This window comes from Egretta garzetta, unplaced genomic scaffold, assembly GCF_000687185.1.
Source record: "Egretta garzetta isolate BGI_Z169 unplaced genomic scaffold, ASM68718v1 scaffold123, whole genome shotgun sequence".
NCBI classification, from domain to species: Eukaryota; Metazoa; Chordata; class Aves; order Pelecaniformes; family Ardeidae; genus Egretta; species Egretta garzetta.
Window position 1 is genome coordinate 873,619 of NW_009259182.1, and position 26,727 is coordinate 900,345.

The 26,727-nt window shown below is 37.6% G+C and overlaps 1 protein-coding gene across 1 annotated transcript in view; it reads left to right on the plus strand.

Moving 5' to 3' along the window:
• The window catches only part of PRKCE (protein kinase C epsilon), a 296,989-nt gene that overhangs the window by 174,778 nt on the left and 95,484 nt on the right, over positions 1-26,727 (plus strand). The window contains exons 3-10 of the mRNA XM_009635670.2: positions 10,506-10,665; positions 11,806-11,840; positions 13,226-13,311; positions 15,498-15,627; positions 18,767-18,909; positions 20,075-20,171; positions 21,835-22,049; positions 23,185-23,358. Of these exons, the coding sequence (XP_009633965.1) occupies positions 10,506-10,665; positions 11,806-11,840; positions 13,226-13,311; positions 15,498-15,627; positions 18,767-18,909; positions 20,075-20,171; positions 21,835-22,049; positions 23,185-23,358 (1,040 nt within the window). The remainder of the gene's footprint in view (positions 1-10,505; positions 10,666-11,805; positions 11,841-13,225; positions 13,312-15,497; positions 15,628-18,766; positions 18,910-20,074; positions 20,172-21,834; positions 22,050-23,184; positions 23,359-26,727) is intronic.

The window sequence follows — 26,727 nt, forward strand, 5'->3', positions numbered from 1 at the left end:
GTGCTTTTCAGTCTTTAGATGCATTCATGTCACATTTTTCAAGCTTTTTCTCTGTAACTTGAGGGCTAGACATGTGTTGCATTAACAAGAGCCAGGGTTCTCATGTAATTTGTATTTCAGCCAGCACACTATGCAAAACCTCAAATGCTCCAAAACTTTGCTGGGAGTCATAGGAAGCAGATGAGAGATCCCTTTACTGTTCTTTTGCTTGAAGAGCTGCAAAAGGAAAAAAGGACAGTACATTTAGAAGTAACAATCTAACATTACAAATTGGAGCACATGATGGAGCTGGTAGCAAATGCATGGTAGGCCCCAAATTCCTTGTACGGAAGTAGAATGAGTTAACACTGTAGTCTCACCTTATTACTCTGGGTGTTTTATTGCAAAAGCAAGTATGTGTTTAAATTTGTCTTATTTAATCTCATCATTGAGAAATACTGCTTCTGCCAGTGATGGTGGTTATCTCCCTGACCTTGTCATGTGTCAATCCCTCCCCCAGTAAAAACCTGTATAAGACATTCAGGTTCTACTAACAATATGCAAACTCACCGTTTGTAATAACCCCATGATGCTGTGCCCATAAGCCTGGCAGGGAGAAAGAACATACTGCTTAGCACACGTTTCCATTTTTGTCGTGCAATAAATCTGTAGAATTAACATGTAGCAGAGCAGGTTAAGTAGTGCTTTAAACATTGGAAGATTTCCGTTGAAATCCATGGCACAGTGAATATACTCCTTCATAATTGCCATATCCAGAAATGCTTTTTTAAATTTGGGTTTTAAAGTAGTTTGCTGATAATAAATCATATGAGTACTTCAGGATTTACATAATATATCTATTATTGTTCTCTGAATGGAAATTAGCAATAATATATTTAATGCTGAAAGACATAGAGGGAGAGTTGCTTTAATAGCACTGCTTGTGAGTCAGAGACGTTCTTAATTAAGCTTTTGTTGTGTGCGTGTGGGGAGCTATCAGAATAAGAAAAATTCCTCCCACATTTGCAAGAAAGACAATGGAAAGAGGGAATGAGTTCTTTTGCTGCTGATTTTTGTCTCTTACAAATGATTGCAAGAATTACCCACTTAGGAAATGGACAAAATGAGGATGTTGGTGGAGGGTGACAGGATTGTCATAATATGGCCCTTAGTAAAAGATGTAAACCAGAGAGAGCAGTGGCATGTTGGAACACGGGTGGAAGCATGTTATGGGTTATATATTGGGCCAAAAAGGGAAAAGTAGTGGCAGATGTTGTTTATTGGTGGCAGCTGTCTTGGAGAACAGGCCCTTCTAAGGTGATGAGTAACATTAATATCATATGATACGTAATATCATAACGTAACTGTTTTATTCAGTTCAACAGTAGAGTTGTGAGAAATGGGAAGTCCAAAGGTTGATTACCTGTAGACTCCTGCACCCTCCATCAAAGGAAGGAAAAAAACTTGGGGGGGGGGGCGGGGGATTATAACCATTATTAAACTATGTTTTTGAAGCCATCTTCTCTGACCTGTGTAGGTGATATACCATAGGTCCTTAATGTGGTTACCTGGAATTACCAGATTTGATATGGAGATATTAACACAAGTGAGCTTTTTTACACACACTTCTAAACTCAGATGGAAGCAAGTAGTTGTTTTTGGGAGGGGGATCTGGGAATGGAATCAACGAGATGAGTGTGAGATTCAGTAGCTTAAAGGCAGGAAGTGGTTTTCCGTCTCCTTTTTACCTTCAGCTATCACGGCTTTTCTGCAGCTGTCATGGGACTGGGATATCCACGGGGACCTGTTTACTTCAAAGCAGCTTCTGTCTTGCTGGGGCCTGAGAAGCACGCAAAACTTTACAGTTGTCTTTTCTGTGACATCTTGCTGTGTCTCAGGCCATCCCTGGCCCCTGGTCTTTTCCACGGTGTACAACAGGATAATGGTTGCCTTGCAACAGATACTTCACTAGTTCTGGGCTGGCAAAAAACTTGTTTTTTCACATTGCCATTCCCTCATTCAATGTAGCTTACTGCAAAAGGGTTTAGGCTGGCTACTAGCAAAACAGCCTGCCTGCTAGAGTAGTGAAACAAGATACACGACTGTGTTGTGGAATTTACATTGTTGGAGATTTTCAAGAATTATCGGAAAAATAGAACCTGGGGATGCCTGAAGTATGTGTGACCCTTCCCCACTGTAGGAGGCTGGGCTTGGGCATCTCCTAGGTGCCTGCCACTTACGCTTCTGTTATTCTATGGCAAAGGAACAAAGCTGGGGTTGAAAAAATATTTAAGAAACCAGAACCCCCAGTCATGCAAGGTTCTATTTCAATGTGCTCTATGTAGCTTTTGCACCTATTAGAAAAAGACTGCTGAACTTCTCTCCTCTGTCACAAACACATGCTTAAAATACTGTCATTTGGGATCTGTCTGGTTTAATAGTTACCTCTGGGAAAAGGGCTTTGTCCTGAAATTTTCACAATGCTTGTTTTCCTTCTTAGCATCACAACACCATTTCCTTTCCAGGAACTGAGAAGGGCTAGCAGCTCAGGTGTTGACCCTGCAGAGAGGTCAGTTAACACTGCAGATACTTCCATAGCCTGGAGATCTGTTAAAATAAACATGCATGTGTACACCACTTTGAAAGTTCATCTTTCACAGCAGCCTTAACCGTGATGTTTTGTCACATTTTCCTTCTTTCCTTGAAGACAGCCAAAGGACAGTCAATATGAGCGTGTGTCACCAGAGTATCGACCACCGCCACCACAAGTGGCTGGGGATGTTCTGAGGAACACACTGCAATCACATTGCAGGACGTGTTTGCAGACTTGCAGAAATAAGGGTAGGGAAATCTAGGCTCAAGGATGGCTTTTGGTCTGATCACAGTTATAATGATCTTATAGTAATAATATAACGTATTATATATGTAGTTTCTTCATTCAAAAGACGATGTACTTTTTTAGCTGTAAGTACTTGATTTAATAAGAGCTACTGTACCTTGTTAGCTTGTCAGGATTTAACACTGTCAATGCTAACACCAGGCTGCTAATACTACTCATTACTAACTCTGTATCAACATGAACTGAGTCGCACTGCCACAAACTAAATCAATTTTCTTCCCGGAAGTTTATCATGTGAAGTGATGGCACAAAAACTGTTCTACATTTTGCACATTATTATTTTACATTACTAGTTATAACGTGAGTAGACCCATTACATTTTGTGGAGTGAGACTTTTCTGCTGAATAATAGCTTTAGTATTTGCCATATGTAGAATGCATTTCCACTGCTCTGACTTCAACTGCAGATTTATTGACATAAGGGCATTGTGTTTAGAGTGAGGCTGTTTGTTCCTCCTGAAAGATAACACTGGAAGACCAAAATAACCTTAGCTAGCATTGACTTTTTTTTGTCCTGTTGTCTATGACGTTGTCTCCTTTCCAACTGAAAAAGCTCTAAATTCTGTCTTGTGGAAAAAGTCTTGGAAGTTGAAATTTTATTTTAAAAAACTTCAGATGTGAAATGGACTTTTCAGAAAACCTGTCATATAGCAATAACTTCCCTGTGGTGTTTCTGGCAATAAACTTTTTTTTGCCAAAAAAAAATGTAAAAATTGTGGTTACAAGTTTTTTTTATTTCAGAAATACCATATTTCTTAAAATCATTAATGTTAAATACCACCAATAAAGAAACTGAGAAGGAAGTTGGAGGAATCTCTCTCTGATTTGCTTACTTTGTGGATCTGACAGCTGTTCATCTGTAGGAATTGCTACATTCACCATCTTAAGATGATGTCAGTACCCTTGTCATCCATGTGAACCCACTGGGGTCTAAAAAATTCATGTAGCACCTTATATTTTTATCCCCTACCAGTTGTCCAATCAACAGTTCCTATTAAACAGAAATCTGTTCATTAAATATTAGATTTATTAAAACATGCTATATGATCATCTGAAGACCATGTATAATTCCACGTTGTTAATACCTTAAGCTCATGTAAGTTGTCACTAATTCTGCAGGCACTGTGCAGGTGGAGAGCAGAAACATGTGAGGGCTCATCTTGAAGGCTTTCATAAGGGAAGTCTTAAAGTCATTTGAAGGAGAATTTTGCTCGAGCACATATAGGAACTTATCCTCCCTCACCCCCAGCCTTGGCTGCAGCAGAGCAGATGGCCTGCAGCTGTGGCAGCAGTGTCCCTTCACGTACCAGGCTTTGGGCTCCTGGGTTTGAACACTTGGTCCAAATTATTGCCAGCCAGCAAGGTTGGGACAGTTCTTGAAAACTAAATCAGACCTCCATGTGCTGAAATTACGATCAGACCTTCAGTATCTATGAGACTCTAGTACTTTGGGACTTTGTTCTTTATTGAGTGAATCGAATGTGAAAGTGTTTCCATTTGAAAGGATGCAGTGAGTTACTGGTGTCCCTTCAGCTTTGACTGAGGTAATGAATGTGTTCATGATAATAATTAAGTATGTAGAGAAGGTTTGAACCTGTGTAAATAGTCATTTGGATAGATTTATAGGTTTGGGTTGGTGTGGGGTTTTTGTGTTGTGGTTTTTTTTGTTTTTTTTTTTTTTTAAATGGGAAAGTAAAACAAGTCCTGAAACAAAAACGTGTGCCTGTGACAACCACAAACGCTTTTATCTGCTTGCATGTCAAGGGAAGTCTTTATGTATAGGAAGAATCTCTCTTTTAGACAAGGATTTAGGCATTTAAAGATAAGCACATGTTTGAAGGCAAATAAATTTGAGCCTGAGCCCATGCTACAAAGCCACCCACCGTATTTGGGCTTGATATACTTTAAAATGCAATTTATTCTTCAATGCATTCAGTAAATAGCTGATGTTAAGAGACATGTCTTGTCAAGACACCTGTCTTTTCTAAAACTCACCCATTCTGTGAGCTTTTTTTCTTTTCTTTAGTAACACACGTCATCTTTGTTTTCTTTAACAATATAGCGTTATCTAAGGATCTGATTCTTCTCCTGTTAAAGAAGAAATTTCCTGTCAGCTTTCCTAAAGAAAGCAGATTCGAGATATAGAAAGCAAAACCTGTGTGTTTATTCCTTGTTAAAGAAATAGTCTGGGCATATACTTTTATAAAAAGAGAAAAACTGCATGCTCTTCCTGTGACTGTGACAAACTATCCAATTGATTTTTGTGTTCATCAGTAACAGCTTTATGAAATGATATTGTAGCATTTGCCTTGCTTTTTTTTGTCTGAAAGTTACAAAACTGGTCTGTTGCATGTGTTACTACAGAGCAAGGCATTTTTAAAAGGAAGGACAGAGAAGTGTAAAGATACAGGGTTGCTTAGCTTTTTTTTTTTTTTTCCCCCTTCTCTTTCAAAGAAGATTAAAGCCTTAAAGGCAAAATCCTGTAGCAGTTTCTGCCTAGAGAAATCTTGATGACAGTATATATGCTTCTACTGTAGAGGCCCAAAATAGTTTGGGAATAATCCTTTGAGACCTAGTTTTGATGCGTAATGATCTGCTTACATTCCATCCCAAAACCTGAGGAGTCCTGGACATCGTTCCTATCTCTTCTCACTTTCTGGCATAACTTCAGGCAAATTACCTCTTCTGCCTCAATATCCTTCTTCCGTATAGATGGTGTATAGCGCTAAAACAAAAGCTCTATTTCAGTGTATATATACTGGTTAAAGTGGTCTGGTTTAAATATGATAGAAAAGCTCTTAATTTTAATCTTCAGCAATAAAGCATCAGTACAATCCTTGTTCCTTTGCATTTGTTGTTCAGTTAGGCTCTGTTGTAATTGTTAAGAGTTGGTGTTAAGCCAACTGGTTTTTCTGGATGCTGGTTGTAGTTATGGATGACAACAACGTGAAGACACCCAAGAGATGCCTGGGGTGAAAAGCACTTTGTGCCAGAAGTGCCATGGAGGCGTCGGTGCTCTGTTGCATGGGGTTACCTGGCAGCTGCGAGCGTTACCGTTGTACATGGCCTACAGTTTGGCTTTGATGGGGCAGTAGCCATTTAACTAAAACATTTGAATTATTTTTTTTTCTTCCCCAAATGCTGTCACTGTTCGATGCCAATCCCTTCCAGATTAAGGGAAGTGCACAGCATGTTCCCTTTTAGGAGTTGGTGTTCTGAGCACTAGTAAATGCTGAAAAACCTCTCTGTGTATGTAATCTCTCTCTCTTTTTCTGCAATATTTTTTCCATTTCTTTGTTTGTTGTCAGAATTCTGTAAGTGCTCGCGACATAGAGGATAAGGAATGGAAATGGCACATTTTGTTACGTGGGATAATTCTGCCTGTTGCAGTTAGTGCTCCACACTGAACCCTTCTCATTTATACTGAAACCATTTTAGTATGAAATGAGACCTGACGCATTCCAGACTTTGTTATTTGGGGTACAGGGTCTTTTTCTCCAATCTTGCCCACTTTGAGGGTTGCTGAGTATTATGTGTCACTTTCTTATCTTTTAACATATGACTTATACCACCTACTTAGCACATACTACACTATTAACAGTGTTAAAGGTAGTTCCAGACAGTTCATTTAAACATCCATTTTGCAAGTATTTATGAGTTTTGTGCAATTTTGTGTGCCAAGTTCTTCTGACTTTTATAATGCTTCTCTAAGAGCTTGGAGTTAAGCCTGCAAGTTTTTTCAGCCTTTGAAATTGTAGGCAAGATGTTTGTATGTATGTATGAGTCTATAAAAGCAATTATATGCTATTGTTTTCCAAATAACTCAGAGTTACTCTTGGCTGCAATGAAAAGAAGTAGTGGCATTACTGGGTATAGTTTTGAGATGAAATTAGTTCTAAATTTGCCAGTTCTCAAGTACCATCATATAAGGCCTAAACTCAGTGTGCTGCATTGCCAGTGTTCTTCATGAACACTTAGAAATTATCATGAGCCTTTCTTACTCCTTCTTTTGAAAATGAAAGTTAAGTAAATGCATTAGAAAAAGATAAACTGAGTCACATAAAGGGCTGAAGGACTCAACATCAAAACGGGGAACAGAATGTACGTTACGTAAAGAAACAGCTTTTACTGAGGAAATGATAACCCTCTGTGACTAGTAGAAACACTGTGAGAAGAAATTGGTGTTTATATTGGAACTTGCTTATAGAATGACTACAGCAACTCCACTTAATTTTCATTTGAACTCTTCTGCTAAGAATAGAAATGCCACGGCTGGGCAGTTTGCAGTATTTTCTAGAATCTATCATATACTGCTGTAAGAATTTTTCTTTTTAAAATATATTTAAAGGCCAGTTTTGTTTGGGATGCTTGTATTTTCTAAAGTATGTCTTGAAAACACTAGTTGGCTGTATCACACAAATGTTGGGGGTTTTCCCAAGCACTCTGTGTTTTCTGATAACATTTAGTGATCTCTGCTTTCCTGCTTGCGAACAATAAAGGAAGCTTGGGGAGGGCAGTGTAGCTCCTTTTCTAAGGAGCTGGCTTCAGACAGTTAACGGAATGTCTCTAGTTTGGCTGTTCAGTACGAGATAATTGGATTTTAATTTAAACATAAGACTATTGTTAGTGCTACTAGAAATGAGTGGTTCACAACCCTGGCTATGAGCCAGCACAGATGTGATCATCTGCTTCTGAGTCACCTGGGGAAGTGACTGCCTGGTGTTTTGTGCCTGTGGTCCACAGCAGCGCTGTGAGTTGTGCGAGACATGGAAGTGTTTTGCTTGAAGATTGCTTATGTGTTTTTGTTGGGTAACAGTGAACAAGCTAGCTGAACTGAATGTAAACTGAGTGTAAAGCTCATGGGTGAATTCATTTCTCTTGTGACTTGGACTGCTTTGATGAAAGGCTGGTGTCCAGTCATCCAGTGTCCAGTCACGCAGTGTAATGCCAGATGCTACTCCAACTCCCCCGAGCAATAACTGCTGCCAACTGACGAGGTGGGGACTCGACACGGGCTTCAACGAGAGGTGAGGTAGAGGCAGAGTCACCCCTGTGAAGTTGCTGCTCTTGGACATGCAGTTCATCTGTGCAGTTCAACACTAAAGCGGGATGCGGTGCACGGCTTTGGCCAAGTGCCAGTCTTTAGTGACAAATGTGGACAGCAGACTGACAGGAGGGAGTTTTGGGGGATCTGGCTAACGGACCTCCAAGAGAGACCAAAAACCTACGTTTCCCTGAGATATTTGAGTATCGTTGCACACAGAGATGCTGTTTGTGTGGAAATGATATTGATAATTGAGACCTACCATTGAATCTGATAATTTCAAGACTGGTGTATTGCTTGGAGCTGTTTTCAAGTCAGTGTATTTCTGAAAAAGACACCATTTTGTTGTTTTTACTATTGTAAGTGAAAAATTTAATTTCATAAAAAGTATTAAAAATAGAACTGAAAGTAATACAGTAAAATTAGTTTTAAGACTTTGTTGTTAAAAAAAAACTGTGTAATGATACTGTGTTTATCTAGCCAACACAAGAAGAGGGTTTTTGTCTGCTCTGTAAAATTACAGGTGCTTTATGTGTGAAGAATTACACTTAAGATGAAAAAAGGAGAAAAGCGGTATCGTAGACTGATTATCATATCAAGTGTGAACTGTGCACTGTCAGAACATCTTGTTCGTTTCATATAAGCAGATAACTTTTTGGGAACGCTTTCCAGGAGAGTGGGATTTTAACTTTCTCACATCCAGGCTGCATACTTTAGCAAATTCTACAATCTGTATGATAACCAAAAGAACAGTTCTGTGTTAATATAGAAGTATTGCCTATAATAAAAACAACTTTAAAAAGATTTCCAACAGCTTTGTGAATTCAATAAATCATTCAGAAGCTGGAAATAGGAGTCTTTGGTAGGATTTCCAACTACTTGCTACGTATTTTCTGTGGAAGATAGTCTTTCTCTTGAGGGGCTGTGGTATTTATTAGACATCAGAGTTTTGCTTAATGCATAAAAATAAACATAACTGACAACACAAAAATAAACATCATTGATAACTATTTGTTACTTCTTATCCCTTTCTTGAAGGGGGACCTAGAGCCATTGCTTTTGGATTGTTCTTGGGCATAAATAAAAGGGGCAGCTTTGTGTATAAGTCAATGTGTATTTACTGAGAGCTCACTTAGAGTAGAAAAGTAATGCTATTCTGGCTATCCCACAGGTGTTCCTTCTTAGGGTGAAAACCCACTCTGAGTATGAAGTTTTTGTAAGCTGTTAATATGTAAGGAGCTTAGGCTTTTTAGTGCATAAATGAATTTGCTAGTGCCATGGGTTTTAGCCCATGCTGAGCAGTGGAAGAAATTGATCTCTGTGTTCTGTATTTTCCCAGGATATCCATCCATTGGCTTAATTTAAGACTATTTTCTAGGAATTCCTAAATCAATACCATTTAATTTTACAACCCTCAAAAATAGGGTTTATTTCAGTGTTAGTAAAAGAATTTGAGGCTATTACAGATTTGGGTTCTTTTCGGACTTTTAGCTTTCTTTGTGTTATTGTTAAATATTGTACTGTTGCTTGGAGAACTCGTTTGTGTATAGAAAAGTTTGTAACAGACCAAAGCTGGCATCTTTAGCCCATCGTAACGATTCAGGGTAGCTGAAATTCAGGGAATGACAAGTGTTAAATACATTTCAAAGTGTTATATGCACTGAAGTAGTGAACGCATAGATTCAGTTGGCAATAGATGACTGAATGTGGTCCCCTCCAAATCTGATAATTCTATTTTGCAGAGACACAAGTGGCTCAAGGAATGCTTGTAAAATCTGTCTTTCATTAACAACTGTGTACTATTCTTCATAGCTAACTGTTCCTCAGCTTTTGCTTAATACATAAAGAATACTATGGGGGCGTTAGTGATAAAATAAAGCCTTGGGGAAAAAGACCTGAAGACTCTGTTCTGAGATACATCAACTTCATTTTTTTACTTCCTCTACCATTAAATCTCATATACTGTGGAACAGGACTTGGTTAAGAGGAATAACTTTCTTCCCTTGAACATTTTGCTGAAAGTGTATTAGTATCAAAGTGGATTTTTAGAGCCTGAAGCTCAGATCTTAATCAAGAATTCTACAAAGTAATCAGTTCTGGATGGAATTTTTTGTTCTGTGTGATAATGTGTATTTGTACTCGGCTTTCTTGCACTTGTGTCAGCACTTTCTGAGTGTACAGGGACCAGGGGATGTTGGGATTTTTGGTGGATCCCCCCCTGAAGATCAAATGAGATGAATCTGAGCTGTTTGGAGAATCTGAGTGTGTTACTACTTTTAAAGAGGTTGTCAGTGTACTTGATAGTGATAAAGCACAGAAGACATACTCCCAGCTTAGCGCGAATTTACAGATAAAGGCTTAGAACAAATAGAAGTTCTCGTATGAGGCAATGAAAACCCTTGCCCTTTAGTAATTGATGCTAAAAAGAAAAAAATTGCCCACAACGTAGGGAAGTTATCTTGCACTGCAAGCTAGAGAGGATTATTTTTATTTTTGGAGAATATCTACTTATGTATTGCGTTTGAATTTTCCCATATTTTTGTCTGATACAGCCAGTGCTTATTGTTTTTTCCTCTGTTTCAGCACCCAAAGACAATGAAGAACGTGTGTTCCGGGAACGTATGCGCCCAAGAAAGCGGCAGGGTGCTGTGCGACGCAGAGTACATCAGGTTAATGGACACAAATTTATGGCCACCTATCTTAGACAACCAACATATTGTTCACACTGCAGAGATTTTATATGGTATGACTTTGCTTTCTTTGCAACCTTGTATTAAAGAGTTAACATACCCTCCTGTTTTGCTGAAGTATAAATGGCGTAGAGTAGTAGTTCTTTTCCTCTTCATTTTAATATTAAGCTGTCATCAGTTTTGCAGATGATAATAGAAGACTTAAACTTCTATCACAAATGTTAGAATTTATTGTACTTGTGGTTTTTCTCCTATGAGCCATGAAGTTCAGTCTTTTCCCATCTAGTACAGACTATAAATTCTAGGTAGACAGCCAGTCTCGTGTTCTGTAGGTGCCGAAGTGTAGATTTAGACCTAATATTAGGCCTTACATTTTGCCAAGGTGACTGAATTCTACTTTAGGTGCTTAAGTATCACCATCTTCCTCCTAGGAAATGCCAAGTTCCTATACATGCTACTGAAGTTAATGAAGTATGGGAATATTAGACTTCTAGTGACCGAGGGGTTTGGGTGCTCAGCATACAGGGTCTTTCTTATTACAGTGTATGTCAAGAACTCCCTTTTAGAAATTATTTACATTAGTTTTGAGTACTCATAAGTTTCAGATAGGGAAAAGTGGTGGAGACATTAATTTTTCAGTTATATTTCAGCAACTATATTGATGTTTTCCAAAGTTACCTAGAGATACTGATTTGTACCTTAATACACACAAGATCTGATGTGATCCAGAATTAATATATCTTAACAGTGTGTTATGAATCAGTCTTTCTTAATGTGAAATGATGTGAATTGTACATTCCTCTAAGAAATGCCTGCAGGTTAGGATTTAGGTTAGCTAAGATGAAGCAACAATACTGGCAAATGCAATCTTCTGTCTATTTAGAGGCCTGCATGATGACTATTTTACCTGCTTGTGGCTTCCCTCTCTATGTACCATTTGGCTTTGCCTATTTTATTATAGTAAATGTGTCTTTAGTTCTGAATCCCTTCATGGCCTATCTTCCTATCTTGTTACCTCCTAGCAGCTGAAATGTGGTTCCTACTTTGAACTGATCTCAGTCTAAGCATGCAGTTATCAGATGGTTGGTTATAAGAAACTGTTCTTTTAAACTTGTCCAGTAAAGAGAGGAAATAATGTTTGTCATTTTTAAAAATACATATGTCATTTTCTAAAACACTTGTTTTATTTTCAGGGGTGTAATAGGAAAACAGGGATACCAATGTCAAGGTAAGAGAAAATCTATGGGGGGACAGTTTGAATATATGTATTATATAAATAATAAGATATTTTTATCACGCATTGTATATGTACCGTGTTAAGAATTTAGCACGAGATGATCAGAATAAGTTTGTCTCACCAGTGATAAAGTCTTTACAGTAAATCACATAGGATTTTTCAAAACTGTTGGTCTTAGGCAGCATATATGAGGTAGGGGCACTGTTAACATCGCTGGACAGCGGATCCTAGGTATCTCTTGATGCACATCCAACTATGGGGGCATATCTGCAGATGTTGGTCTCTTCATTTTTCACTTCTTGCATTTTAAAATAGCAAATTCTTTATTCTGCTTAAGATTCTTTGTTAAAAAATGCCAGGTAATTGCAAAGGCTGTAATTAAATAGATGAGATAATTATAGAGGTCATCATTAGAGAAGGTTATAGCAAAGACTGCATAAGTGCTTCATTTTTGGCTCCCATTTTTCAACTCAATTTCTTGTACTCTTAATTTTGCATGCTGCCACCTCTTGGGATGATGTTTTTGTACTTATTTCTCATCTGAGAAGTAGAAATAATCAAATTAATGACAATTTTTCAGGTACAAAAGATTTGATGAAATCTCACTGTAAATAAATGAATGCAAATAATGGTTTTACATGTTACAATAAGAATTGCTGTATTAACATACAGCAGTTCCTTGAGTTCTGGGGTTTTTTTTCTTACAACAATGACCAAAGCTGGAAGAAAATTAAATTAATTCTTTCACTCTGAAGGTTTCTTTCTTCACTTAATGACCTTGAATCCCACAGTATAATAGACCTTGGAATTTTTAATCTTATCTGTCATATCTGCAAATGTTATTCATTGATTAAGTAATCGGTATGAATATTGACAAAGCATTTTTGCCTCCTGAAACCTTTTACTGTTATCAACTTTGATAGTGTGTTACAGAAATAATGTTCGGCTTTGGTTTGTCCTGTTCTTTGACTTTTACAATGAGTTATCTTTATGTCTATTTTCCTCTGGAAGCTCTTCAGACAGGAATTGGTTTTGCCATTGTGTCTCATATAATGTGGAGATCATGGACTTTGTCAGTTAAAGAAATCAAATATGTAAAAGTTGAGGAAAAATTGTGGTTAATATTTCAGAAGGTAATTTGTGGTTTTACATACTGAGATTTTGACAGATATGCTTTAGTGCTATTAAAATTCATGGGTCTCTTGAAAGTCCATTATCTTCTGCCTTTGTAAGCTGACTTACTTTGTAGGACTAACCAAGTCACCAGTCACTTGCAGACTTTCAAGTCCCAGCATTTCTAGTCTTCTGAGACCAGTCTTTTGCTTTAAAATCAATCTTCATGAAAACTCATTCTTATATCTGTGTTTTGTTTATAGTTTGCACTTGTGTAGTCCACAAGAGATGCCATGAACTTATTATAACGAAGTGTGCTGGTTTAAAAAAACAGGAAACTCATGATGAGGTAAATGCTTATAAAATAAATTTTCTAGATAAAAATCTGTCTTTCATCTGTTCAAAGTAGTGTCATCTCCTCTGTTTAATCAATAAATGTTACATTCTTTTTTTGTGCTCTTCTGGCCGTCTTGTGATGTAGCATTTACTTTGCAATGACAGATTACCATAACAGTTTCATCTACATGGGAATTATTATGCAGCAATTTATTTCTGTTTAGTAAACTTTTTATAACATCTGAATTCTTAAGTCTCAGTGAGCTATTTCCACTCCTTTTCGTTTTTAACATTGTCTATTTCTGAGTTAATAAGAGTTTTGTCATTTTAATTCAAAAGAAGCAAGACCAGGGGGCCTTTATCCCTTAACTGCATTTTGTGTGGCTGAGCCATTAGGAGCTGATAGAATGGGCAGTATGCTTGGGTATGTTGCATTGACATGCAAGACTGCCCAGAATTTGCTTGCAAAGTCTCACCTCAACAAAGACTGCATCCAAACTGTCAAAATGTAGAACAAAGCCATCCGTGTGTTGAAGGCGGCCCATGGATATTGTATAAGATGGTAGTGATAACACAAGGTACTGCACAGCTAACAGGTTTTCCAGCATAATTACTCCCTACCTCTAGCAAGCTTTTGTACATTAATGGATTAACACAATATGTGCTTCATGTTATCATGTATTTAAGTAAACGAAGACATCACCTGAAAATGAAATTAGCTGCCTTCAGAACGGTACTGTCAGGGAGGTAAATGTATCTGCCAACAGCACATTCAGCTCTGGATCAGAAGAGGAAACAAAACAATCCTTTCACTTGGGTTAAAGGTCTCGTGCAGCTAAGATGGCCCTTTTATGCTTGGTTAGGAAATTAATGTTAATTTCTGTGGACGGTCATACACCCGGGAGCAATGTGACTGCTGTTGTGTTTAGCTCCCTTAGACTCCTCAGCTTTGGGGTATCCTTTTATGGCTGAATTGATAGGGGACAGTTGGAGAGGGGGAGTGGATTTATGGGGGTTTTTAAACAGTTGTAACCCTCAGTTGTAACTGGTGAATGCTTTATCTTATACAGAAGTTTTTTGTTTGTTTGTGTTTTAACAGAAAAGCTAATGAATGCTCACCGTCCTGTTCTGTTTTGTGCAACAGCTAGGGCCTACTATCTTTCACTGTAGGATTAGGTGAGGTAGTCTGTGCGTGATCCCAGTTCCTTGGCCACACAGAAAAAGTATATTTCTTAGTTTTATTTGTTAAAAACCAACATGTATAGGCTTGAAAAAGCCTAGTTGTAAATTACAAATAAGACTAATGTGTAACAATGGTTTTAAGCCACTCTTTCAACTTCAGTATGAATCTGACTGAGACACTAACTGATCTCATTCTTCCTGTGTGGTTCACTACCATTTTTCATACTGGAAGTATTCTTTAATATCTGGTTCACAACCAGTATTTTACGTCCAAAACTTGATCACTTGCATAGGTTTGTGATAAAGGGCTGTGTTTGGCAACTATTGTTTTTGCATAGTACTCACAGGAAGATACAAAATCTTGCATAGATTTATATTCCCAGGCTCCAGACCGGTGGAGACTTGTATGCTTTGCTGATATAATGCTCTCATTGTTTAGAAGGCGTGCTAGATCTCTGGAGAGAAGCCAGTGGTAATAGGAAAGGGAAGGAAAAACATCAAAATAAATCTGCTATGCAGTAGCCACTTTAAAAACTTATCAGTTACATCCTTTAATTAGTAAGTAATTGTACCTTGGAATCCTTGAATGCAACAAATAATCATTTTCATTTTCATAATCTGAAGAAGAGTCGGATATGAAAAGGTAAAGGAGTTGTGATATTTTCCTCTTTCTTAGGCCTGTATTAGTTCGGCCTCCTGCTCCTAAAACAATTGGGAGTGACTTCCTTGCCTTCCACATTAAGAGATCTTTCCTGATAGCTATGTATTTGTTGTTCCCAGAAGCACTAGGAAGTAGACTTCAGTCTTGATCTCTTGGACAACAGCAGCCCTTCCCCCTCTTTTCCCCAAATAAAGTAGCGAGAGAGTGTTATCTAATGCAAAGATCATCATCTGAGCACAGACCTATTTCATCTTGTTTGAATTGTGTGGTTTCAAAATGTAACAGAGCCTTGGTGCACACTGATTATAAAGAAATTAATTAGAATGAAATGTACTGTGCTCTCCTTTTTTGAGCAGGTGGGATCTCAGCGTTTCAGTGTCAACATGCCTCACAAGTTCAGCATTCACAATTACAAAGTGCCCACCTTCTGTGACCACTGTGGTTCATTGCTCTGGGGTCTTTTGAGACAAGGTTTACAATGCAAAGGTAAGGATTACCACTTCAGAGCTTTTCTTTTTCTTTGTGAGTGCAGCAGACTTGCAAAGACTTGAAGTTATTCTGCCTTTTCAAGCTGTACAGAAACTAATAGAAAATAAATAGCAGACTGCTGTGGGGATTGCCATCATGGTTAGAAAACGGTACTGTACCCCGTGTGCAACACCAGTCAACAGATGCAGAGGACAGAGGTGCAGAAACACATTTTGCACTTGCTGCTGTGTAGGTTTATTGCCACATAGGAAATTAGAAGTTAGCAGAAAATTAGAAGCATGAAAATTTACATCCCCTTCAGTTTATATGCCTTTTGTGTTTCCAGATTTGTGGTGATGGTTGTTAAAGTTTTTAAACATTGTTATTCAGTTACTTTTCCCTTTAATACCATCTTCAAAAATTATCTGACTGACAGAAATGGTGGTTCCATATCTCCTTGTTTCAAGCAGATCTGTGTATTGTAAAGGGGGGAGAAAACAGTACAGACACTTGCAAAGGGAAGCAATGTTTTAGAAATAGTGAATGAAATACTTCAGTTGGTGGGTTGATGGTAATGATGTCATGAAGATTGTCAGTACCTAATGGAATGAGAAGCTTTGTAATTTGTTATACCTCTACGAAAGGGTAGGTCCATCTTCATAAATACAAAAATCATGTTATGTGCACTTCTCAACAGCAGAAACATGGACTCACACATAAGTATAAAAATATAATCTATTAAATATATGCTTTGCAGTATTTGAGATGAGGCATAACTATAGGTGAAGGTCAGACCTAATGCTTCGTGTCACAAATTGCTGAACAACAAGGGAAAGAAGACATACTCACAGAGAGCATTCTGAAGTTCAAGCCTTCACCAGTGATTCTTAGCTGGTGATAAAACTTTACACTCTTAAGTATCATTGCTTAACTACTATTAGTTAACTACTCCAGCTTTGGAGCCCTCAACACAAGAAGTAATGGAAGTGTTGGAGCGGGTCCAGAGGAGGGCCACAAAAATGATTTGGGGGCTGGAGCACCTCTCCTATGAGGACAGGCTGAGGGAGTTGGGCTTGTTCAGCCTGGAGAAGAGAAGGCTGTGGGGAGACCTGATTGTGGCCTTTCAGTACCTAAAGGGGGCCTATAGGAAAGACGGGGAAAACCTTTTTAGTAGGGCCAGCAGTGACAAGATAAGGGGTAATGGTTTTAAACTAAACCAGGGTAGGTTTAGACTAGATATAAGGAAGAAGTTCTTTACAATGAGGGTGGTGAAACACTGGAACAGGTTGCCCAGAGAGGTAGTGGAGGCCCCATCCCTGGAAACTTTCAAGGCCAGGTTGGATGGGGCTCTGAGCAGCCTGATCTAGTTAGTGGTGTCCCTGCTCCTGCGGGGGGGGTTGGACTAGATGACCTCTAGGGGTCCTTTCCAGCCCAAAACATTCTATGTTTCTATGATTCTATTAAAGACTTTGTGCAAATGCTATCTTAATTATGGTGGAGATATGTTCAGAGAAGATTTTTCAATTAAATCTGATTTTTTTTTCCTCTTTGATTTTTTTAGTAAGAGATATCATATCTCTCTGCTTTATCTTTGAATATATTAGTTCCCTTTCATATTGTCTCTCAAGTACCATAGTGCTTCATTTCCTCTTTACTCTAGAAAATGTAATGTCTCATATGGATGTATTTACTGTGTAGCAGATGCATGGAAACAATAGTTCAGAGAGTCTGTGTTGTTTTTCTCCATGTTCATAAAATTAGTGCCTATAAAAATGCAGCATTGTCTACGTGAAATCTAGAACTCACCGGAGCTGGAAATGTCATTTTCTCCGTGCTTTGTTTTCTCTCTTAACAAGTGCTGAGCAATGTTCCCTTCTTCAGAGATGTACTTGCATGTCCAGTGTGGTTATTAACACCATGAAAAGGGTATTCCAGAGGTTTATTCTTCTTCTGTTTTTTCATTGCTTATTCCTGTGCTGCTTCTTACAAAATATGTTCATGAAGTTGCACTGTACAAAATTTTCCTGCTTGCTTAATTTCAAGCAGTTCAGTTCCTCAGTGGTCCACTGTTACGGATCCTAAGTCAAACGTTTTACTTGCCACTGAGCTTTCATCACCAAATGTACACATACTGAAAATACCATGTGTAGCAATTTCTTTTTGCTGCTCTTGTGAGCTGAAACATACTTGAAAAGACAAGGCACCTGCTTTCTGAAGAGCATAGTTACTGCTGCAGACATAGTGCCTGCGCATGGACTCAGAGGCAAATGGGGTTTGTTTCTTTAAGCCTTATACAGTGAAAGCATTGTTGATGAACAATATCATGAAATGCAGCTTTATAAATACATACTTTTTTGATTTTTTTTTTCTCTAAAAAGTACTGAAGTGAAGAATTTGAGCAATTGAGTGTTAATCTAGTATTGAATTACACTTGAAGTTTTGCTTTTTTTATGCCTTGCTCCACAAGAGGGCAGTGAAGACTAAGATAAAATGTGTCATCTGCTCCTAAGAGATCCACACTATGCTATTTTTAATGGAGCTATGTTTTCCCCCCCTACCCCACCACCTGGAAGCAATGCAACCTTTTTTCTTCTTCCTAGTATGCTAGTTTCAGCGGATGGAATTTAAGAGCTTAGTAAATGGATTGCCATCTAAAGAGAGAGATTGTCTAACAGTGCCAAAGATTTTTATTGAAATTTAAAACACTGTTGGTTTTTTATGCCTGCCTATATTAGCAGTTAATATGCTTGAGTAAAATAGAATAAGAAGCAATAATACATGAGGAACTGATGCTGTGCTCTCAGTAGGAGAGCAGAAGTAGAATGCTAAAATCCAAGCTCAGAAGGACTTTTCTTCTTCCAATTCTAATTCTATTTAAGATTTACAGGATCATTAGATATTTTCATTTGTTCCTGTGCCTGTTCTGGGTACTGTGTGAAAGCACTGTTCTGCATTATCGTAGCAGAAGAATGATAACCAGGTTAATAATTTTATATTAGCATTCAAGTATCATTGCAAATAGAGGTAAGTATTTTTCTACTGAAATTATATTTATTTGAACAAGTTACTGGTAGGTCCAATAAGGTCTGATGTAAGTAAGATGAATGAATGCCAAGGTAGTATTTAATTTACTCTATTACTTTGCATTTCATTGCAGTTTGCAAGATGAATGTACATCGACGCTGTGAAACAAATGTGGCACCAAACTGTGGAGTGGATGCTAGAGGCATAGCTAAAGTTCTTGCAGATCTTGGAGTCACTCCAGATAAGATCACTAATAGTGGGCAGAGGAGGAAAAAGGTAATTTTGCTATGTAGTCTCACATAAGAAATCAGGTAAGTATGGCTGTACTGTAACTTTACTAGTTGGGGTTCAGTCCTGCTCACTTGACTTGCACAAGATATTTTTTTTAAGTCAGTACAGAACTAAAACTTTGGCTTTTAAGTGCAAATCATCTATTCTGAATTTTGATAGGAAATTTATTTTGACCTGCTACAATTTTGCAAACCTGGAGTCTGTATAGAGTCTGGAAGGATTTCACCTTTTAAATTTTGTGGTCGGAGATCTCACAGGGAGTGTCTAACACAACAGTTTGTAAAAAGATAAATGTCCCTCTGGCACACAAGTGGCATTGGATAATTGATTGATTGAGACACAGCACTACTCTGTAACGTTGTAAATGCTGATAAATGGGCCAGTGTGCTGACTCTCATGAAGAGGAGCTGTTTGCCCGATGATGGTTCCAGAGTTATTGCTATTATAGGAAGAACTAGGCTGTTCTAGAAATAAAAAGGCCCAAGTACATTGAAAGCTGATGGAATTATTCTGGATTTGTAATATGTATCCTGGATCAGAATTTGGCAATGCTTTCTATTTCCATGATTGTAACAACAGACCCGTTGCTCTCGCTTACATAAATAGGCAAATTTTACCATAATTTCTTAAAACACTATTTGGTTCTGTTCGTTTTCCTGATTGCTGCACACTTGGATCCCATGTACACTGTTTTAAAATGTTATGGAAACATAGAGCTCAGGAATAAATTAATTGATCTGTGACTCCTGGAAAAAGGTGTTGTCATGTTGTTGTTGCATGAGTTAGTTTGCAGTGCATGCTGATGGCTGTTGTAGTTAAATATACTTACCAGATAGATTTCTATACAGGCTCAAGGTGGCTCTTCAAAACTTTGCCCCTCACTGGGTATGCTTATTATGTTTATTTTTTTATTTTATTTATTTCATCTTAAGAACTATTTTTCTTTAAATTGACGGTTCTTTTTCTGTATTATGGTCTCCATTTGATGTGATGCCACCTACTGTATGGTTGAGGTCCTGCCAGTGAGAATCTATAGGGATAAAACATCTTTCCTTCATACTTCTGTTTGCAAATTAATTTTGTCAAATTGAATTTCCTCTTGTCATGCAAGGATCTTATAGCTGATTACCCTTTTTGGAATTGTTCTTAGCTAATTGCAGGTGCAGAGACTCAACAACCAGTTCCTGGAAGCACATCATCAGAAGAAGATAGGTCAAAGTCAGCACCAACTTCTCCATGTGATCAAGGTCAAACACCTCTTTTTATTTCCTAACTGATATATATTGTCACATATTTTCCTTCTTTATGAGGAGTAAAAAAGCTATTGTCCCCAGCATTGGCAGAGTCAAATCAATGAAGCAGTTACCACTAGAAAATGAAGCACTTAAGAAAGTTATGAACTGCAAAAACTTTTTAAAAATGCCTACTTCTCATTTCATTTAAACCTGTGAGATTAAGTGGCTTGTAAAGGGAAAATTATAAAACAGTCATCTTAATATTATTATTAAGTTTACTAGATAAGTCCTTGCCTAACCAAATGTGTTTATGTAAGGAGGTTATATATTCTATTGTAAGAGTGAGAATATTTTAAATAGAGAGCCTTTAATTTTCTGAAGAGGCTTTATCCGTTAATAAGTTTTTGAGGTAAAATTGCCTCCTTGCAATTCCACGTTGAACATTTGTGATAATAAAACCTTCCATCCAGTTAGGCTATGCTAGCATGTCTATGTGGTCTCTAGAGGCTTCATAAAACCATGTTTCCTTTCAGTGATCTTTTTTCATGCATAGATTTGGAGACAAATCTTTTAATCTTCACTGATATGACTTGATTTAATTGAGCTAAACAGCCTGATTGACAGAACATGTATGTCAGCAGCACTTTTTGAATCTGATCTGATGTTTTTAAAAATCAGAAGTCTGTGAGGTATCTTACATACCATCATGTGTGTAAACTGATGAATGAAATAGCTCTACATGAAGACATAGGAAGACAGATACTTTTTTGTCAAATTCTTCAAAAATTATTTACAGCTGAGAAATTCTCACCCTTATTTTTAGGGAAGAGACTTCCAAAGCTCCATGGTAATAAGTACTGTAAGACTTTGAGTCCAGAACTGGTTTAAAATTGTCAGCCTTTTTGTTTCACAGGCAGCATTTTGGTTAAATAATATTTTTTAAATATCTGATGTTTTGCTTGAAATAAGAACAAAGAATTTCTCTAAATTCTATCTTAAATTTCACTTTTTTAGCTACCCAGCAAAGTTGTTCCTTCAAGGCCATCAGGCAGAAGTACTATGCAAGAGCTTGAGGCAGATCCTGAAGTCCATTAGTCACTAGTACTCACTGTGTTTAGCACCGAGGCACCTTCAGAACCATTTAGCAGATCTACACAATTGCCGCTTGAAGCGGCACTAGGAAGTGGTCAAATACTTTATTGGCAGGTGTCTGATAACAGCTGGAGCTGATGCTCCATTCATGTTGACTTCAAGGACTGGGACGCCCAGCTATCCTTTGAACTTTTGAAGATACAACTCTAAAATACGGAAGCAGGAAGATGAGTAAGTGCTGCAGGAAGACAGGGGCATTCAAAACAAAGTACTTCTCTGTGGTACAGGAACACCCAAAATCACTGAAACAACTATTTGGCCACTATTCTGACTTATCTGTCAGGTTTGGGATATGTCATTCTCTTAGGTTCATTTTGAAAGGCCACCCTTCCTGTTAGAGCAGGATTTTGGCTGATTACTGCAAGGTGGAGAAGCAGTTTGCTAAATATGTATTCTTAACCACAGAATGTTCTACACAGCGTTCAGGGATGATGAATGTCCCTTTCCAAAACTGATACAGACTAACACAAGCTGGTTTTCTGATGTTTGGTGAAAATGAACACATTTTCTCACATTTCCACAGAAATCAAAGAGCTGGAAAACAACATTAGGAAAGCGTTATCATTTGACAATCGGGGAGAGGAACACAGGGCAACAGCTACAACATCAACAGACAACCAGCTTAACAAATCCGGGGAGAATGGTGAAAATGGGGAGGTGAAGCAGGCCCAGACCAAGCGAATAGGCCTTGAAGAGTTCAACTTCATCAAAGTATTAGGGAAAGGCAGCTTTGGCAAGGTAGGTAGCTTCCCGCACCCCCTTTCTCCCCCTGTGTTGTAGAATTTTTTTGACTGCACTGCTTTGAAAGTAATCATAGTGACATTCAGAAAGTCCTTCCACCCCAGGGGTTTTCTTCCATTCTTTATCCATTGGGTAAAAGCAACTTTTACCCCACAGATCAGGAATATCAGCCTCCTGATCAAATGGCATTTTCTGTGCTTTAGCTCACTTCATTAACTGGAGTCAAGCCTTTTGAAACACAGTGTCAATGGTTCACTATTTCAGGATGTTGATAATGAAATGAAGACATGCATACAGTTACATACATACTGTTCAACAAGATAATTAGTTGTGGTCAAGCAGGACAAATCAGCTCGGGAATAATGCTGTGGAGTTATGAGTTCATTCCCTTTCTAGATAATACCCAGTTCAAGTTTGCTTATTTCACAGTACAGTTTGTGTGCTTGTTTTTCCTCAGTGGGCATGTTCAGTGCTGGAGGAAGCAGAACGCAAGCATTTCCACTCAGATACGACTAGTGCAAGAGGCTTCGACAGCTGCCCAAAATACCACATACGCAGCAAAGGTGTAACTCACCAGATACCCTCTCACAGTAGGGCATTGATGAGGGTGTTTTCTAAACCTTTCTCTAAAGGTTACCCTGGCTGCGAGCCAGAACTGACCTTAAACAGAGGTGGGACTTGAACCTTAAACAATAGAAGTAGTTACAATCAACATTTTGAAGTGGACAGAATGGTCCATGAGATTGCATACCACATTCATCACACACAAATCTCACTAGCAAAAGTGGGAGATAAAACTGGGAAATAAACTTATGTTCTATATCAACTTCCTTCCCTTTTTAGTTTTTGAGGTCTCATTAATAGGCACTCATTAAAATACTTGAATGAGGCGATAATTTTTATCTTCTGCATTCTTAACTAATAAACAAAATGAGTATCATCTGATTCAAATTTAAAGAATACCAGAGGTATCTTTTTCTAGAATTACATTACTTTTCATTTTATAAGCATGCAACTTCATTCAGGAAACTATGTAACTGTCTTTGTATTTCCAGTGCAGTCAAACTTACACACAACCCTGCATTTATGGTATCTGTTGTTCATAGGTAAACAGAATTTCTGTTTGGTTTAGGTAATGTTAGCTGAGCTAAAAGGAAAAGATGAAGTATACGCAGTGAAAGTCTTGAAGAAAGATGTCATACTTCAAGATGACGATGTAGATTGTACAATGACAGAAAAGAGAATTCTGGCATTAGCACGGAAACATCCATACCTAACACAACTTTACTGCTGCTTCCAGACAAAGGTAAGCTACATGAACCTTTTACTAGTTTGTGCCCAAGGAATAATATTCAAGATTTTGAAAGCATTTCTGAGAAGTTTTTGGCATTTCAGTAGTATTGAACAGGAGTACTGGCCGCTTTTAAATAGCGTAAATACTGCTACCTTGTAAGTACCAGAAGATGGCAGTAAATGAGTTAAAAAATAGAAAAAAAGCCACATGCATAAAACACAAACTACTGAGGTGCCATTTTCTGGGTTTCTTCTGTACATTAATGTGGTGTATCGTTTGTTGAATTAAGTACAGAAGTTTTTAACATCCAGTATTCAGAGTAGAAATTGTAAAATGATCTTGTCAGAAATGACATTATGGCAGAACACTCAGTTTTCATGTGCTATGCGGTATACAAAATGTTCAAAAGAGAAAGCAAATAGTATTCTGCTTATCAAGTAAGTTCCTACAGTGCTGATGTCTCCCATGTGCTTGAGGACCAGGGAGAAGGAAAGGCAAAGAGAGATGATAATGAGACCTTGTTCCCATGGTGTGTTCCTTGCTGGTAGTTTTTCAGACAGAATTCCTCTTCATAGCACATGTTTTGGATTTGCTGCTTTAAACGTAAGTGAATGTTTGGATGGTTTAGCTGACTCTCTAGGATTTCTAAATCCAGTCAGTCAAAGTGCTTGAAACCAGTTGTGTTCACAGAATATTTCTGGTTTTCATTTTTTAGTGTCTTATTTCTGTCTTGTCGTTCAGCTGAGCTGACAGGTTCTTTACCTGATTGTCCAGAAAGCTTTATGGACAAAGAAACCCCACAAGGTGAATCTATCTTGCAGGTAGAATACCAATTATATATAATGGAATTTACAGAAGCATCCATTATTTTTCAAGTGCCTGATAAAATGTTTACTACTTAAAAGGACTAAGGTTTGAATTTTTGCTGTTGAACTAAATATGCCATTCATTTCAATGGGATGAAGTTTTGACCTGTAAGTTTAGACGTTAGTATATATGTATGTTTTAAATAAAACACTTGAAAATCAATCAAGTTCCTTCAAGCTTCTGGTTTTTGGTTGGTTTTTTTTCAGTAAGATACTACATTGCAGTATTTGAGTCAATTTAATGGAAAAGTTTGGCAGATTAAATGAATAATTAAACTAGCATATTGAATGAAATGAAGAGTTACTCATGATGTGTATGAGTGTATGTGTGTGCATGTGTAAATACCTGCATATCATGTATTATAACCAAAACTATATATGGCGCCAATGAGCAATTTCAATAATTATATGTGTAGAATTAACAGAAAAGCTGTAAATAAAAGATCTCCCAGCAAAGTTGTCAGAAAAGATAAATAGGGCAGTGAGAAAGCCATAGGAAAATGGCTAATAGGATCAAGATAATAGCGTGTTCAAATATGCAAGTAGCAAATGTTTAATATGTTTATACAGTTCTTAAAATAGTGAAAATGTATTAGCGTTTTATATGCTTTGAAGTTGACGCAAAAAAATAGTCCAGGAAGGTGTGTGTATACAGTTTGTATCTAGGGAGGATGTTTCATGCAGGCAGACTTTCATTTCATTTGAATATATGTATGAACATACTCTTTAAATGTCTTAACCTATTATTTCAAAATCTATTATTTCAAAAACTAGAATTGAGCATATTATTTCAGATAAAGCAAGTGGTAAAAAGATTGTACTGGGGTGAGGGATAAACTCTGTGAACAGAGAGGGACCTTCAGGACTAAGGCAGACCACACTCCCTGAAGTGTAAATATATGTATCACCAGCCTGACGTGAATCGTTTGGCAGAACATCAGTAAAGATTAGTTTTACATTAAGTGAATTATGGCAGAAGGTTCTCCTGCTACTTCTCTAGTTTCCTGGAGATTTTTTTTGTATTTCGCACCTGTTCTCCCCTCTTTTGTATCATGGTTTCTGCCTCCCTCCCTGCTCTCCAAAGCCGTTCATCAAAGTACGAAATTCTTCTCACCATCTCCTCTCTTCCCAAATCTCTTCACCAAAGAGAAACGGCAGTTTGTGGCTTTGTTTGAACTCAGAGGAACTGATAGTTATGTGATTTATAGTTACAAGTCATAGACTAGTGGCTCTTATCAAACAACCAAAACTATACCTAGTGATACCCAATCAAATTAGAAGTCCACATTCAAAAATGGAAGGTTTTTTTTGAGCATGGCTGATGAACAATTTGCAAAGAAATCTTTATAAAGAAACAAAAAACCAAAACAGATGTAAAAGCAAAAGCAATACATCTGCTAAAGCTGTAAGTTATTTATGACTGGCAACAAATTAAAATGTACCAAGTAAATTAGTCACTGAAAGATTTGCTCAGTGGAAAAACAGGTAGAAAAACTTGCTTGAACAAACATGGTCTATGGTTAAAATAGCTTTACTGAGACAAAGGCTATTGTACAATAGAGTTTAAAATGTGTTTAACAGTAGTGTCTGGTTACTTACACTGCAATTGTGTGTGGTGCCATGGCTGCTGTACTTTGCAGAACTGGTCCCTGAAGTGATCATGCTGGAATTAAATTTTACATTTCAAGTAGAGCTTATTTGTCGTATACACCCTGACTTAATGGGAAGATTGACTCAGTGTTCATTGTCAGAACACTCAGAGGTTGACTTTACGTAATGAGATTACTTGCTTTGTTCCTCTTCCACAAAAATGTGAGTATGTAAGTTTGACTTTATATATTGCACTGTTTTCCTTCAGTAATAAGGTGAAGACACTGCAGAAAAGTTGACTAATAGGCTTTTTACAGTAAGTATGCTTCAGTATTATTTGTTTTTTACATGAAGCAAACTTTTCATTAGTGTCATTTACTGAATGGTACTATTATTATCACAACCAAGGGATCATATTTAAAATTATCTTGGAATTCAGAAGTCATGCCAAATAATGCCTAAGAACAGCATACCCTATACACTAATGTGTTTTTAGCCCTACATATGTGAATTTACTCTTAGCATTCCCATCTAGCTTCCTTATTTTAAAGGAATACTCTTGACTGGTATTTCTTATGTTCCTTTTAATCCAAAAGCTGGCTGAGCAAACGAGTTTCCTTTAAGCTCATCAACAAATTAGCCAACCCCCCAAAATCAACATTCTATATTAAAATAATATATATTCAAATACTGTACTTCAGGGATTGGTTTGTGGTCTTCTATGGTGACTTGGAAGTCAAGAGAGCTGGGTTCTGTTCCAAAGCTTGGGATAAAGTGTGTGAAGCTGATATATGTTGTTTTGTCTGCAGTAGTTTGAGGTATTAACTCAGCAAACCAGTCCTACAGATTAGAAAGAATGTTAAATCTACTGGCAGGACCTCAGCTGATGTGGGTTTTTACATGGAAGGAGCTCACGAGATACTAG